The 15,429-nt window shown below is 38.5% G+C and overlaps 1 protein-coding gene across 5 annotated transcripts in view; it reads left to right on the plus strand.

Moving 5' to 3' along the window:
* PLEKHA1 (pleckstrin homology domain containing A1) overlaps positions 1-12,720 on the plus strand; it is a 55,493-nt gene extending 42,773 nt beyond the window's left edge. For 3 of the 5 annotated variants that reach the window (XM_044240663.1, XM_044240667.1, XM_044240666.1), the window contains 4 exons: positions 4,838-4,902; positions 5,537-5,600; positions 7,404-7,493; positions 10,317-12,720. In XM_044240663.1, coding sequence (XP_044096598.1) covers positions 4,838-4,902; positions 5,537-5,600; positions 7,404-7,493; positions 10,317-10,628 — 531 coding nt within the window. In that variant the 3' untranslated portion in view covers positions 10,629-12,720. Of the gene's footprint in view, positions 1-4,837; positions 4,903-5,536; positions 5,601-7,403; positions 7,494-8,943; positions 9,015-10,316 lie in introns of all 5 variants that reach the window. The other 2 variants (XM_044240664.1, XM_044240665.1) reach the window with 2 other exon arrangements.
* The last annotated feature ends 2,709 nt before the right edge of the window (positions 12,721-15,429 follow it).

Here is a 15,429-nt window from a genome sequence, read left to right on the forward strand (position 1 = left end):
GAATACCGAACTAACAGAGGAGGGAGGGAAGTGACAGCCGTGTGTCTGTAGGACTGTGTTAAGCATTTAGAAAACATAGGTAAAGCTAGAATCTGTAAATATATCAATAGATAAGGGGTACATTTCCCCCCATTTGACATTTCTGAAATCTTGGGGTGTCTTAGAGTTGCTGCAGGCGAGGGGCGGTCGGGCAGCAGTTCTGCGGTAGTTGGCATCACTTGTGTGCGCACAGCCCCTTGCATAAGATCGGAAAACCCCAGCACCAGATCCTGCAGGGAAGAAAATCTCAGGGATACAGTGGGGCATTCTTAAGAGATGCTGCATCCCCAACACTCTTTTTGACACAGAGAATGGTGTGGAGTGTGAAACGTTGACACTGATGGCTCTGAGTCAGAAAGTGATTCAGAAGAGCTGGAATCGGAATGTGAAGTTTTAAAAAACCTTAGCCAATTTGCTTATGTACCTCCATAGGCTCAAGAATGACAGATGATAGGGGCGCCTGGGTGGCTCAGTGGGTTAAAGCCTCTGCCTTCGGCTCAGGTTATGATCCCAGGGTCCTGGGATCGAGGCCCACATCAGGCTCTCTGCTCAGCAGGGAACCTGCTCCCCCCACCCTCTGCCTTTCTCTCTGCCTACTTGTGATTTCTGTCTGTCAAATAAATAAAATCTTAAAAAAAAAAAAAAGTGACAGATGATAAAAATTGATGTTTAGCGTGGAAAAGGGCTCTTTTATAAAACCTTTTGATCATCTAAAAGTTTAGACAGAAAGTAGATAGAATAGTATTCGGAACCCCTGTATAGTCCTTACCCGGATTTTGTAATTATCAACACATGGCTAGTTTTGTTTCTTAGGTACCACTTCCCATTCCCCCTTCATATTTTGAAATAAATCCTAGACATAGTATTTTCTCTGTAATTATTTTATGTATGTATTTATTTACAGATGTAAATAAATATGTAATATATGTATGTATTTCTAAAATAAGAGGAGTTAAATGCTTTTTAGTAGGTATGAAGGATTTAAGCACACAACTGAAAAACTAGAGAAAATATTTGTAATATATATCAGGGAGAAAACATTAATATCCCTAAAGAATCTTAAAAATTAAGGGGGTCCTTTCTTACCCTCTACTCTCTTTTTTTCCCATGAGTCCCAAACAATTCAGGCCTACAGTTTTTAGCTGAGGCAGATCAATGTAGGTAGGTGTTCATCTGGTGGGCCAGGAGCAGAAGAACCAGAGTAGCCTGGTGTCAGCAGTCACAGCCCAAGAAGGATGAGGCCATCCTCTTGGGGGTTTCAGCCCAACATAGTGTAGGGAGAAGAGCACATCCACACTGGGAGAGAGAGTGGTGGCAGAGAGAAGAGAATGTGGACATGTGTACTATTGATAAAATGAGGAAATATATAAAAAGCCAAGTTTCTGTCAAAAAAGGAAATAATAAATATGGAAAAGGAGAAAACTTTTATATTAGATTGGAGTTGATGTGAACATTTAACATAGGCAGGTAGATGTAGAATTAAATATAGATGTAAATGTATTCATGTGCTTATGTGTATATGCATCTAATATACTCTGCAGCTCTGTGCAGCTGGAAAAAACCCACCCTTTTCCACTGAAGGGAACCTAGACTCCTGGAAAAATGGCGAGATACCAAACCTTGAGATGGAGAAATGAACAGAAACTAAGACTGCGATGTCTTGTATCAGAAGAGAAGTACTCATAGAATGCTAGGGACATGTCAAAAGGACCCAGAATCCAACTTGAAAACATTGCACTTTATCATGTTGGAGGCATTTTGAGCATCAAAATAAGTAATATTGGTAACAGATTATTGCCCTTTGAATAAAGTAGGAATCCATGAACCCACATAGATATAAATGAGTGTATGTATGAGTCTGTGTATGTAAGATGAGGAACCAGAGATCACAAAGCTTCAAAGTTCCTGTCTACAGAATACACATTAAGTACAAAAAGGGAAATAGTGATAGAATTACCACTGTAATCTAAAGTCAGATACCTCTCTAATCCAGTTCTCAAATGAGTAGAGTGTTGCTCATCAGTGGTGAGAGGAATTCAAGTTATTTACCACCTGACAGGATAGCTCGAGAAGGTGGTGGCCTCATTTCTGTGATGTTCCTGCCAAAGACGCCTAACCTGAATTTAGACTTCGGGAAGGATCAGACACACCGAAATCAGGAACCTTCTCCAGAATAACTGCCCTGCCCTGGAGCCTTCAGTAGAGTCACGACTGTGGGAGTCAAGAACAGCTGAGGAAAAGAAAGATGAAATGAGTAAATGTAGCCAGCGATCCTGAACTGAATTCTTCTGTTTTAATAAAGGACATTCGGTGGACACTTTCCTGATTTCCGTAGTTGTATTGTGATAAGAGGGATGTCTTCGTGGGAAATATACTGTAAAGTGAAGGGTCATTGGACCAGGTCAGCAGCTCACTCTGAAATGGTTCAGGAAGGTCAGGTCTCTGTGTTGTGTTTTCAGCCTTTGTCTAAGTTTGTGGTTGGTTCACAGTTTACGGAGAGAAAACCAAGGGGGAAAATATCTGGTCGAAAAAGAAGTAAAAAAAATAAAAAAGAAAAAGAAGTAAAAGATATGAATAGACATTTCATCTACGAAGAAACTTAAATGGCCTTTAAACGTGTATGAGATATTCCGCATCACTCATACTTAAAGAAGCATAAGTTAAAACCTCAGAGAAATATTACTTATCATCTCTTATGAGAAAGCCATGGTTAAGTGAAGAGATGGGCAGTCCTCTCCCCCCCAAAACAAGTGTAAGGGCTATTCTCTAACAAAAGGAATGTGAACTCTTGGAGAGATGGCAGATTTCAGAGGTAGGCCAGGAGGAAGAGGACAAGCTGAGTCCAGAAAGGAAGTTGTGACAGAAGATAAGGAAGTGGCTCACAGAATGATGGGGATATGCCAAAAGGACGCAAACCCATCTTGTAGGGACTTCCAGTGCCCCAAACTCACACAATTTGATCACCTAAACAAATAATTATAGGAATGGATTACAACCCAGAGAATAAAAATGAATGAATTTTTATTCATTCATTAATTAAATGAATGAAATGGGAGGAAAACCATTTCCTTAGAGCAAAATTCTAGCTACCGTATGTAGATGAATTGATGGGGTTAGGGGGAAAAAATCACTGTTGGCAGCTACTGTAGTAATGGTTTCAGGCAAGAATTCTTCGAGTTCAATAAAACTAGTGGGCAAAACAATGAAGGAAAACTAGGTCTTCCATAGGCTCCAAGTACCTTCCCACAAGATGATAATGACAGAGGAGACGAGGATAACTTTCTCGTTACTGGCAAATGTGACCGTAAGAGATGAGGATTAACATCCTCATTGTGGGACACACCACTCTCATGCACTCCCTGAGAATGATGGGATGAGAAGAATATATTTTATCGGTCGTTTCCCTCCAAAACTTGACAGCTTGAATCCAAGCATGGTTAACACCAGGCAAGTCCAAATCAAGGGACATTGTACAAAATAACTGGCCTGGACTCTTGAAAACTATAAAGGTCATGAAAGAGAAAAAAGGACAGCAGAACTCGTCGACAGTCAAGGACATGAAGAGACATGACTGTTAAATACAAGGTCTGGCTCCATATTGAACCCTGAAGCAGAAAAGCCATGGTTTTCCCGTTTTTGTCGAGGATACTGCTGGGCAGTTAATGAGCTCTGAAGATGGTCTGTCGATTAGATAACAGTATTGCAGCAGTGTGGAGTTTCTGGTTCTCCTAATTGTACTGGGGTTATGTAAGAGAACATCCTTGTTTTAGGAAATCTGCACTGAAGTATTCAGTAGTAAAGTACATCCTAGTATGACTTGCCTTCAAACATTTCAGGAAAGGTATATGTATATATACCATAGTCACATATATGAACACAAACAGAATGATTTAGCAAGTGTAAAATTTTAACATCTTGGAGGACAGGGTACTACATATACAGAAATTCTTTGTACTATTTTTGTAAGCCTTTTATAGTCTGAAATTATTCTAAAATGAACTATTTTGTAAAACTTAAAGATTCGTGATTTCTTTTTAAAAGTGTTCTGGCATGGTTTAGTTTTTTCTTAGTGCTGCATCAAATAATGGTATGTCTTAATCTTATAGTGTGATATTCAGTGAAATACAGCATATAATATTTCATGAAATGTATAGTATAAATGTGCTGTTAGGAACTAGTTGTGTCTCTAGTTTTGTAACCTTAGTTGAGGTACTTAATGTCTGGGGCTCTGTTTCCTCTGGTGAACAGGAGTGCATGCATTGTGGGGTTGTGGAAAGTTTAAGTGAGGTAATGTGTTTAAAAATTGCAGATGTCCTGGCACTTAGTAAATGTTCAGTAAGTTGTGCTTGTTGAAATAATGTATTCATATAAAAGTGATAGTCTTTAAATGAGAAGTGTAATTCAAAGAAGCTGGGTATTTGCTACTCTGGTGCCTTCTGTATTTAAAAAACATTCCAGAAGAGGAAGCATTACACCTACAAGGCACATAGGAGTCCATCGGGGGAAGGTCTGATGGTTTAATGGTTTAATGGCTTTTAGTAAGCTCCACCATCATTAAGACCAGAAATAATGTGAATAAGGGTTATATGTCAGTTTCCTTGTTTCAGACTACGGTGTGTATAAGGTTCTAGTGTTTGGGCTTTTCTGATGCTAGATGGTTCAGGAGGGTCTTAGGTCTTAGGTCTTAGATGTGCTTCAAGAAAGAAGCACAGTTTTCACATGGATCTCCAAATAAGACAGCTAATTCTTAAAAGGATTTTAAGAACATACCTCATATATCTGTTTGCTTTTTTGCCAGGAAAAAGAACCCCTCCGTGTAATACCACTTAAAGAGGTTCATAAAGTCCAGGAATGTAAGCAGAGGTAAGCACCAGCTCTCACTTAGTTCCTGGCACAACTTATCAATACTCAATATTGCCTTAGTTTGATTGATGTGTACAGATGATATTTTTCTGTGTTATTTCTAGGGTTATTTTTAACTCTTCTTTGTAGTTGGGATATGCTTGAACTTACAAAATCTTCAGATTAAAGTATTGAGATATTTTTTGTTTTATTTGAAAACTGAAAGTTAAGAAACAATCCCTAGGCTTATTAATGGGAAGGAAAAAATTTAATATGAACAATTTCTATCGTATTTGACAGATTGATGTATTACTTATTTTAGTATTTGGAAGTTGCTACATAATAGGGCTTTGTAAGAAAAATGTGTTAACTGTGCCAGTGTGTCTTTGAGCAGACTAATTCGCCATTGAAAACTTTGAATTTTATACTTCTCTTAGGAATCTTAAAAAATATATGTATAGCTATATAAAATATGTAAAGTGTAATGCAAGAATAAATTGAAAAATTTGCTAATTTGGTTTTGCTAAATTATACCAGTATTTTATCTCTATTTATTCTCTTACTGACATATATTTGGTACTAGATAAACAAGTGAAAGAAACACTATCCAACAACTGCTATTTACGTGCAATTGGACGTTTGTTTTTGTTGACAGTGACATAATGATGAGGGACAATCTCTTTGAAATTGTAACATCGTCTCGAACTTTCTATGTGCAGGTGAGTTTGGAGATTATAGATCCTTTTACCAAGAGATTAATAATTTTGGAGGTGAAGTAAATATAAATAAACTTGTAGCTTATGTGAATAAGAAAAGAAAAACATGACAGCTGTAATTCACAACTTAAAAAAAAGTTACATGTAAAATTATTGGTAGGTCATTTTAGCAAATAGGGGCTCTCTTTGTTTTGAGTGGCAGAATAGAATGAAATTGTATTTGTGGGAAGGGAAGTGCTGTTTTAATTTAGATGCTAACTTTCAGTTTGGATTATTTTTGCACATATTTTGGAATTTTGATTGTGTCATTTTTGGTAGTTTTAGAAACCAGGTCTAAAATACCCATAATAAAAACAGACAGTGGAGCACACAGGTGGGAGACAGGCATCCTGTATTTAAGTTTAAAATACACCTTTTACTTACACAGCAAACTAGTTAGATTGAAAGTTTTTTTTGTTTTTAAAGATTTTATTTATTTATTTGACAGAGAGAGATCACAAATAGGCAGAGAGGCAGGCAGAGAGAGAGAGGAGGAAGCAGGCTCCCCGCTGAGCAGAGAGCCTGATGCGGGACTCGATCCCAGGACCCTGAGATCATGACCTGAGCCGAAGGCAGCGGCTTAACCCACTGAGCCACCCAGGCGCCCTGAAAGTTTTTTTTTTAAAGAACATTCGTTTTTGTTTTATAAAAGTTACATATGATGATTGCATAAAATTGGGAAAATATAAAAAAAATATTAAGAAAAGGATATAAAGCACACAAAATCCCTCATTCAGGAAATCATTCTTATTTTAATGCCTTCTTAAAGGTGTATATTTTTATAACAAGTGGGGTCTTAGGAAGCACACAGTGTTCTATTCTGTTGAATGTATTAATAATCTTTTTTTCCACATCACTACAAATTCTGTAAAAACTTTTTACAGCTGGACCATGTTCTATTATGTGAATGTTCCATTATGTGAATGTTCCGCAGTTCAACTGTTTCTCTGCTCCTCTAACTGGTTATTTACATAGTTTTGTACATTTACTATGATAAATAATGTGGTGGTGAACATTTTTGTGCTTAAGTCTGCCTTGATTTCTTCTTTAGGTTAAGTTTCTAGATCAGGAATGGCCATCAGAGTATCAATGTTTTTAAACCCCCTTTTTTTGCCACATTGATTTCTAGATTTGTGCTTCACCTTTCCTGATTTGAGTTTTTCCTTTTTAAAGTCCTTGTTACAGTCATTGGTTCAAAAGAACATGTTGTGACTTAAAATCTTTGGACACAAGTAAAAGGCAGGATCTCTGTTTAATTGGATTTAAAGTCATAGTAAAGTTTTAAATTCACATTAGGAGGCAAGGTCCTATCAAGGAATATGCTACTTTGGAATATGACTACCAGAGTTTCAGTATATAGTGTAGTACTAGAAAAGATTTCTAGGAGAGTAATATACAAAATGATGTCAAAATGTTTTTTAACCACACAATTACATAAATACTCTTGTAACAGACAGTATAGCAGTAGATAGAGCGAGTTGAGGTTTGTCTTTGACTTCTTCCTCTCATCTTCTCTCCAGAAGTACTCATGTTGACGCTTTTTGGTGTGTCTGATCTTAAAATATCAGGTGTCCAACTCTTGTCTCTGTAATAACTTACCCTCAAAACCTGGCTTTAAAAAGTGATTTCTAAAATTTTTTGGAAAGCATTGCCTTGGAATGATTTTGTTTTTGACTCTGTAATTTACCAGAAGGGGCACACTGGATCTGTAGACATAGGAGCTGATTTTGAGGACGAACTGACTGAATGAGTCTTTCTCTCCCTTAGGCTGATAGTCCCGAGGAGATGCACAGTTGGATTAAAGCAGTCTCTGGTGCCATTGTAGCCCAGCGGGGGCCTGGCCGATCAGCAGCTTCTGTATGTTCCCTGTTCCCTGGGGTGATACTCCCTAGGGCCCCACCCCCTGCCATCCTGTCGAGTTATTTTCCTTCCTCTCCCCCTAATCCTTCTGGTTTCGTTCCGTATTGAGATTTATTTGCATGTTGACTTTCATACCAATTGGACTTGCAAAAAATAATGCATTTCTAATTTAATGCTTCCTTGTAGTGTTATGTATACATAACTTTCTGTGCATTGTATTGTCTTAAATGCACAAGCAGGGCAACTAAAGAATGAACATTTCCTTGCTTTGTTTTAGGAGTTTTTACTTGTCACAAGGTCTAGATTTGTTACAACTTGACAAATTCTTAGTATGGGATGTGGCCTAATCCTGTAAAGCACCTGAGGTTGTATGTAGCATTACACAGTTTGCTGAAAGCCTCAATTTCCTCTTCACTCCCTCTAATTTTAGTTAAGGATTTTTTTAACTTACTGGTGCCCTAAGACCTTTGAGCTGCTGAACCCAGAATTAATACGATTTCCTGTTCTCAGCCACTATTTTCCATTGCATAGTCTCATTTTCATTTTCTGGTAGGGTAATTTAAAAACCTGCCACTTTTCACTATCAGAATTGTCTTTGTGGTAACATGATAATAAAATTGAAATGTTAAACATTTTCAGAAATAGGAAAAATGTTTTTAATTTATCATGTTTAAGAACATCGTAGGAATAAGATTTGGCTTTAGAATACCTTGGTCAGTGGTCTCTCATCTCTACTGAGGAATAGAAAAAAAATTTTTTTAAGATTTTTTTTAATTTATTGGGATGGGGACAGGGAACACAAGCAGGAGGCACAGCAGGCAGAGGGAGAAGCAGTCTCCCCGCTGAGCAAGGAGCCCAAGGTGGGACTGGATCCCAGGACCCTGGGATCATGACTTGAGCCGAAGGCAGACACTTAACCTACTGAGCCACCCAGGTGTCCCGAGAAAAAAAGAACGTTAAGTGTCTTGAAATGTAGCACGTCTGTCTGCAGAATGTAGTCTCACATGTAGCATGAAAGCCTTTATTACCTTCTACAGATTTGTTGTTAATGCCAGATGTTCTGCACTTTTGGTATTTTTCTAGTAATAATTGTCTTTTAATAGTTTCCTGGTAGTAATAACTACAGATCAGTAAATACAAGTCCAAGTTTCTCACTTCTTAAATTTCTCTCCTTATATCCTTTTTTGGAATATCTTAGAAGTCACTTTCATAGTATTAATTTTGTAACTGCCTGTGTTTTATGTGACCTTTCCGGCCGCCAGGTATGGGACTCTCTGCAAAACAGTGTCTTTGGGAAGAGGAAACATTGGAGAAGGGCACCTGTGTTTTGTGCTTTGTGGTGGGGGCAAGGTGGACTCTCTGTCTGTAACTGTCAGCAGAACTTTCTCTTTTCCTCCCTCTCCCCAGTATAGGTTAACTCTAATCTTAGCTTTGCACTGTGTTCCAGATGCGGCAGGCCAGAAGGCTGTCGAATCCTTGTATACAGAGGTATACATCAAGAACTGGTGAATGCAGCACGTATGTGGGCTCTCACGCAGACGTGCCTTCTTACTAGAGGGCGCGGACTCACTCACTACTTACAACTGATCATAGAAAGTTGAGTTAACCAAACTGCCCTTTGCAGTTACCGTAACTGACTTTGTCGACACTAACGCCAACTACTTCACTGCGGTCATCCGGTTGGATGTGCATATTTAAACAATAATGAAAAAGATAAACAATGAAAAAAATGGAACCTTACTAATTGAAAAAGTCACATTAAGCTGTCTTCTAAAAATTAGTTTCCTGAATTGCCACAAGTTTCAACTTCTGTATTTTATGTATTTTGAAATTTTTTATACTATACCATTTAACCGCACCCTTGTTCTAATAATAGATGCAGACTCGTGCATGCATATACATTGGATAAACTCTACATTACTATACTTTGCATGACATTTTAAATCTCAGGTGAAGTTTAGCCAGCTCCTGGGAATCTCTAGTGTTTTGTCAATTTGTAGCACTTTGTTTTCGAAGCCGCTAGTATCCCATGGGACCCGCAGTACGCCAGGAGCTGTGTGGCAGGGCATTTGGGATGGTCATGTGAAGGCTGTCCTTGATTAGCAGCAAATCAGAATTAAGATTCACAACTGATAGCTATTTCTCCAGTTTTAATAAATGATCAAATATGTACCCTTTGCTGCCTTTAAGACCTTTAACCGTATGAACGTATGACATACTCAAAACTAAGTACGTGCCATGAAAGGAACAGTGAAAAGCCTGTGCCTCTACTGGTTGCAGCAAAATTCAGGGATGAAAAACTAAATTTGTCAGACTGTCAGAGAAAGCCGTAGGTTTGGCAAACAGTGAGTTCCACTTACTAAAGAAATACGGCCTTTCTTTTTTTACATTCTGCATTTTAATTTTTTTTATCTTCCTAAAATATGTGGGAGGATTCCTAGTGTTGATTGAGAAGATGCTGTTAAATAGGATGGCAGAGCCGCTAGGCCCCCTTCTTAAACACAGTTCGGTGCAGCTGGAGCCCTGCCTCCCAGGGTGGGCTGCCTGAGTCTTCAAGTGGCAAAGCTGTGGTGACAGGACTGGTTTCTCAGTGGAAATGGTTGTCGACTGTCATGGCTTTAACCTCACTTCTAAAAATGCATTGCTTTGGGAAAGAACTTGCACATGTATGCTGCATGGCTCATGCTTCTGCTCTGTGTGTGTGTGCGTGTGTGCGCGTGTGTGTGTGTTTCGTTTGTTTTTCAGAGAAGAAAGTCTCACACTGAGTTACTAACTCTGTCGCTACCGTTTGCCTCATCTGACCACCACCCGTCTTTGCAGGAGCATCCCAGCTGTGCTTCCGAGTCCAAACCCGCGTGCCGCTCTGCCAGCGCAGCCGCCGGCCCACATTCCGCGGCCTCTCGCAGCAACTCTTTGGTCTCAAGCTTTACCATGGAGAAGCGAGGATTTTACGAATCTCTTGCCAAGGTCAAGCCAGGGAACTTCAAGGTCCAGACTGTCTCTCCAAGAGAACCAGCTTCCAAAGTGACGGAACAAGCGCTGCTACAACCTCCAAGTAGAAATGGCCCTCAGGAGAAGGACTGTGACCCCGTGGACTTGGATGACGCGAGCCTTCCGGTCAGTGACGTGTGAGACGGAAGCGCGTGGAGCCTCCCCTGCCTCCTCGGCCCTTCTAGCCAAAGATGATAGAGGACGAAACGGTTTTTAATACACATATTATACTGCCTCTTTGATGTACTCTTTATAAGCTGGTAAACCAAGAATCTAGGGAGTGGCCAAATTAAATGTAATTTCTTTAAAAAAAAAAACACAACACAAGAAAAAAACCTGTTTCAGTATCAACTGTCTGAAGCTTCGTGTGCTCTCTTTTGGGTGATGAAAATGTGTGTGTGGTATTTTTTCCTAGTGAATTTGACAGTTTAAATGTTTAACAACTTAAAACATTAAAAATGCATATTAATTATTTTGGTTGTTTTTAAAATGCTACTTATATTTCCTATTAGATGCTTGATATTTACATATTCTTACTGGTGAATATTATTGAATGAAATATTGTCAGACTAAGATATCTAAAATCAGGACGTCTGTGGTGCTGTAAAATTTATATTACAGTATGGACAGCTTGGAAACGATAACCATCTCTGTTGCTCTGGGCGTTAAGGTGAGTGGCCAGTGTTGCGTAGAGGAGATCATTGGACCTGTTAGTGAGGGTTGTAGGTTGCATGAGGTGGAAATTAGAACTCACACAGCTTTGTCTTCGACATGAGTTGGAAAAAAACTTGGGACTTGCAGCAGTCTTTGCTTTTATGAAACAGTGAAAATGATTTGGTGTGAAATTTCTGGGTGATCTGATTTTTGTATCAAGGTTTTATAAATAGTTCTTATTTCTATATTTGGATCAGTGAAAGACCTCAAGTTTATATGTAAAGACATTCTGCCCTTAGCTGTGTGATTGCAGCCTCCCCTTTTTGTCCCTGATTAACCTCTTTTCGAGCACCTGTGTATTCTCATCTTGTTGGAGGATGTTGTTGGAATAATGTGCTCAGAAGTCCTACATGATCAGTTTTTAACATTGGGATAAAATTAATTTTCAGTAGCATAGTTGAATGTGCTCAATAAGATATCTTCTCATGGTCAAGATGCCAGGATGCTTTTATTCTTCTGCGTGTGCAATAGAGATGTAAAACACAAATTTGAGGATACGTTTAATCACGGGGATATCGTAAATGTCAGCACCATTCTAAAAACCCTTAGTTTCAAGCGTTGAGTAATAGACCAGTTTGAAGTACCATTTTTACAGTTGAGTCTTAAACATTTGCTTTAAGAAACTAGTCTTGAATTTCACATGCTGCTATTTTTATGATATTTTGCCATCTTACTGTGCTGTTTTGTTTTGAATTCATATGTGTCCCTTTTTCTCCTTTGCATTTTCTAAGATGATGTCTGGTTTGAGAAAAGGAGAGAGATTTCCTACTACAGTGGTGGGGTCCAGAGGTTACCATCTGTTATAGGGGGATTATGGAATCAGTTTAAAAATCTAAATGCATTAAGTGCACCACTCAACTTTTTTATTCATAAGCTAATATTTTAAAGTTATATTTCTATTTTTTCCTTTTTTGCAGCTACATTGGAAAATGGTAGATGGAAAGTTTTAAGTAGCTATCACATTTTCTGCCAACGTATCCATTATAAGGCTCTTTTGAAAGTTACTTTTTCATGAACACACCTAAGAAATCTTGTGTAGACAGTTTGCAATATTCAGGAGCCTCGTGCTTTTTTCTTTGGTACAGCTTCTGCATTGCATGTTCATTTTAGCATATTTTGGTATTGGTAATTTGATATATTTCATAGTGGCAAAATACTGGCTCTATTTTGGGACTTTTTATAGAACTGCCCTTGTATTAAGTAGCATAGGAAAATGTTCTTGTGATTGTCAGGGTCTCCTCTAATATTTATCTCAGTACTTTTATAATTCTATGAAAATTATTTAATTATTTTAAAACTTATACTTTTCTTGTAAATATGTCACATCTGAATTGTCAAAAAATCACTTTGAATACCTTAATATTTGCTGCGGTTTTTTTTCTGTATATATAACATGTCTTCTTTCAGAATGGGAATGTACATGTGCTTCCCAGTGTTTACTTTTATGTCTGTTATCTTTATAATGTCAAACTGGTTGAACACTGTAATGACTTGAGAATAAACTCAAAATTCTAACTTACTTCTCGTTTTGTTTAGGTCCGCTCTGGTGTGAACAGGTAATAGAATTAGTACAAAATATGGGTGATTGACTGGAAGTTACATATTTAAGGACAGACTAATTATTTGGTAACCTTTGAAGGGCATAGTTTGATGTATCTGTACAAGGAAAGATGATTGGTTTTGGAAAAAAGGGCTTGCTTGTTTTGCTTCCCTAAAGCAAAAGAAAAACATGTCCTCAAAAGTACTATGACACATGTCGGCTTCAAAGCATACTCTGAATTGTCCAGGCTGCTCTTGCTCTGCTTGGCTATTGGTTAGACTGGACATGGCACGACCAAAGCGGGGGGGCAGAGGGCATTTTAATTCTCAGAGGGGCCGTTGTCATGTTAGAAGTTATTTTTTTCAGACCCACTGTTGGTAAGGGAGAGTCCGGGTCTGCTATATAGGCGGCATCAATAATGATGGAATTGGATGAAGGCCATCTCTTAGTAATCTTTATTAACTGGTACAACTTAATTTCCTTTCCCTGAAAAGTATTTTAAATTCTTTTAGTTTTTAAAAAGACCCAAAACAAGAAAGTTCTAAACTTTGTTGCTTTCACAAAAAAAGAAATCCCTTTCTCAGCCTTTTTTTTTTCCCCCTTCTAGCTGCATTCAGGAATTTTCTTTAAGTGGTTCTTGTACCTTTATCAAAACAACAGTAGGCGAGGCAGGAAATACTTGTATTAAAAAGTGCAGAGACATAACAAATTAATACCAGATTTGGTAAGAATTTTCCTTGTCTTTCTACGGGTATGACAGTCTACATCAGACATGATGAAAATACACTTGATGGGTTTGTATTTTCCATTTGCAATCTTATCCATGTTATACAGACCCCAAATTAATTATTTGTATATTTTTATTTTTTAATGATTTATGAAATTATATTTTTGCAAACCTCAGCTAAGACTTACTGAAAGTATTACTGAATTGGGGTTAGCATTTACAATTTTGAGTGATAAAATTAGTATTCCATTTTCCGGATATTTAAAGTGAGTCGTGCCTTACTATGGTACAGTCATGTGGTAACAGTGCCACCTTCTGGTTATGCCATTGCTAAATTTAAAGTAATTTGTAGTCTAGTTCACTTTATTTCACTCATCATAGAAATTAGGGAAGATATGTAATTGCATAGGATAACTTCAAAATTAATATAAAATTTAAGTCAACATTCGCAAATAACTTCTTTAAGCTATTCAGAGAGAATTACAGATTCACGTGTAGTTGTAAGAGTTCTTGTGTATCTTTTATTCAGCCTTTCCCAGTGATGATATGCTGAAAATATTATAATGAGGATATTGACACAAATACAGTCAAGATACAAAATAATTGCATCATCACAAGGACCTCTTAATGATGCCTTTATAGCCACATCTGCATCCCATTTTACAGGTTTGGTAATGAACTTGGTAATATTAGATTTAAGATCCAATTCTTTTGGGGGCAGCTGGGTAGCTCAGTCAGTTGAGCATCTGCCTTTGGCTCAGGTCGTGATCCCGGGGTCCTGGGTTCGAGCCCCAAGTTGGGTTTCCTGCTCTGTGAGGGAAGCCTGCCTCTCCTTTCTCTCTGCCTGCTGCTCCCCCTGCTTGTGCGCTCGCTCTCTCTCTCTCTCTCTCTGTTAAATAAATAGGTAAAATCTTAGAAAAAAAAAGTCCACAATTCTTTTGATACCACAGTTTGGGTTCTCAACTGTTATGGTGTTAACTGCCTTGGTAGAAGTCTCTTTATTTTGTCCTATCTCCAGGCTATTAAATGAGTTTAATTTTCATTCAATCTCTTTAATAGTTCCCAGAACCATACTATTTCAAATGATAGAAATTTGAAAATAATAATTTCTTTATATATACATTTAAATTTAGCACTTGAGAATGGTATGTTAAGTATCCTGGTTATAACCTCCCTGAGAGATTTGAAGCCCTGACATTGGACATCGTATACATTTAATAAGATTACCAGAATAAGGACTATAAAATCAAATCGTTTTAGGATGCCAAATTCTTGCATTGGAAATAGTTGTAGGGACTGGTTCTAATCACCTGTAGGATGGGAAGACTTTGACCTTCTAATACAAGATCTTGGGTAAATTGGGGTCTCTGGTGTATGGTAGGCGATGCCCAGGACACCTATGAAGATCATGTCCACAAGGAATCCGTGGAGAGAGAGAAAGTGCCGTAAAAAGTGTGGAAGCCTGCGGCAGCATGGAAATCCACACGTGCAGAGGCCGGCGTGGCCAGTGAGCGACGCACTGGGTGACCAGCATTGTGCTGGAAGGGCTTCCGCAAGGTCCCGGGAGAGAAGAAGGAACTCCCTGAGTGAAAACTACATGACATGACAAGTACATTTGCAGATGCTGATTTGGGATTTGAAGGGCCCAAACTGGTGCCAAAATGTAAATATTCTCTTAAATGTTGTTGCCTCCTCTCCCTCCCTCCCAAACTCCGCCCCTTGGACCAGCGGCACTAGCTTTCTTCAGCAGGTGTGTGTGGGGGGGGGGTGGGGGCGTGGGGAACTTCCCATGATTCAGAAAGTTGCTGCATCAAAGCCCATTTTGGCCTGCCTCTGGTACCTTCATAAGGTGAAAATCTGTTGCCTCTGGAATCTTACTTACTGTTTCCAAATAGGGGCCACTGGTCCCAGTGGTATGTGTTCCTTTGTGACTTTGGCATACACGGTGTTCATTGTCTTGG

This window comes from Neovison vison, chromosome 2 (genome assembly GCF_020171115.1).
Source record: "Neovison vison isolate M4711 chromosome 2, ASM_NN_V1, whole genome shotgun sequence".
In the NCBI taxonomy this organism is placed as follows: Eukaryota; Metazoa; Chordata; class Mammalia; order Carnivora; family Mustelidae; genus Neogale; species Neogale vison.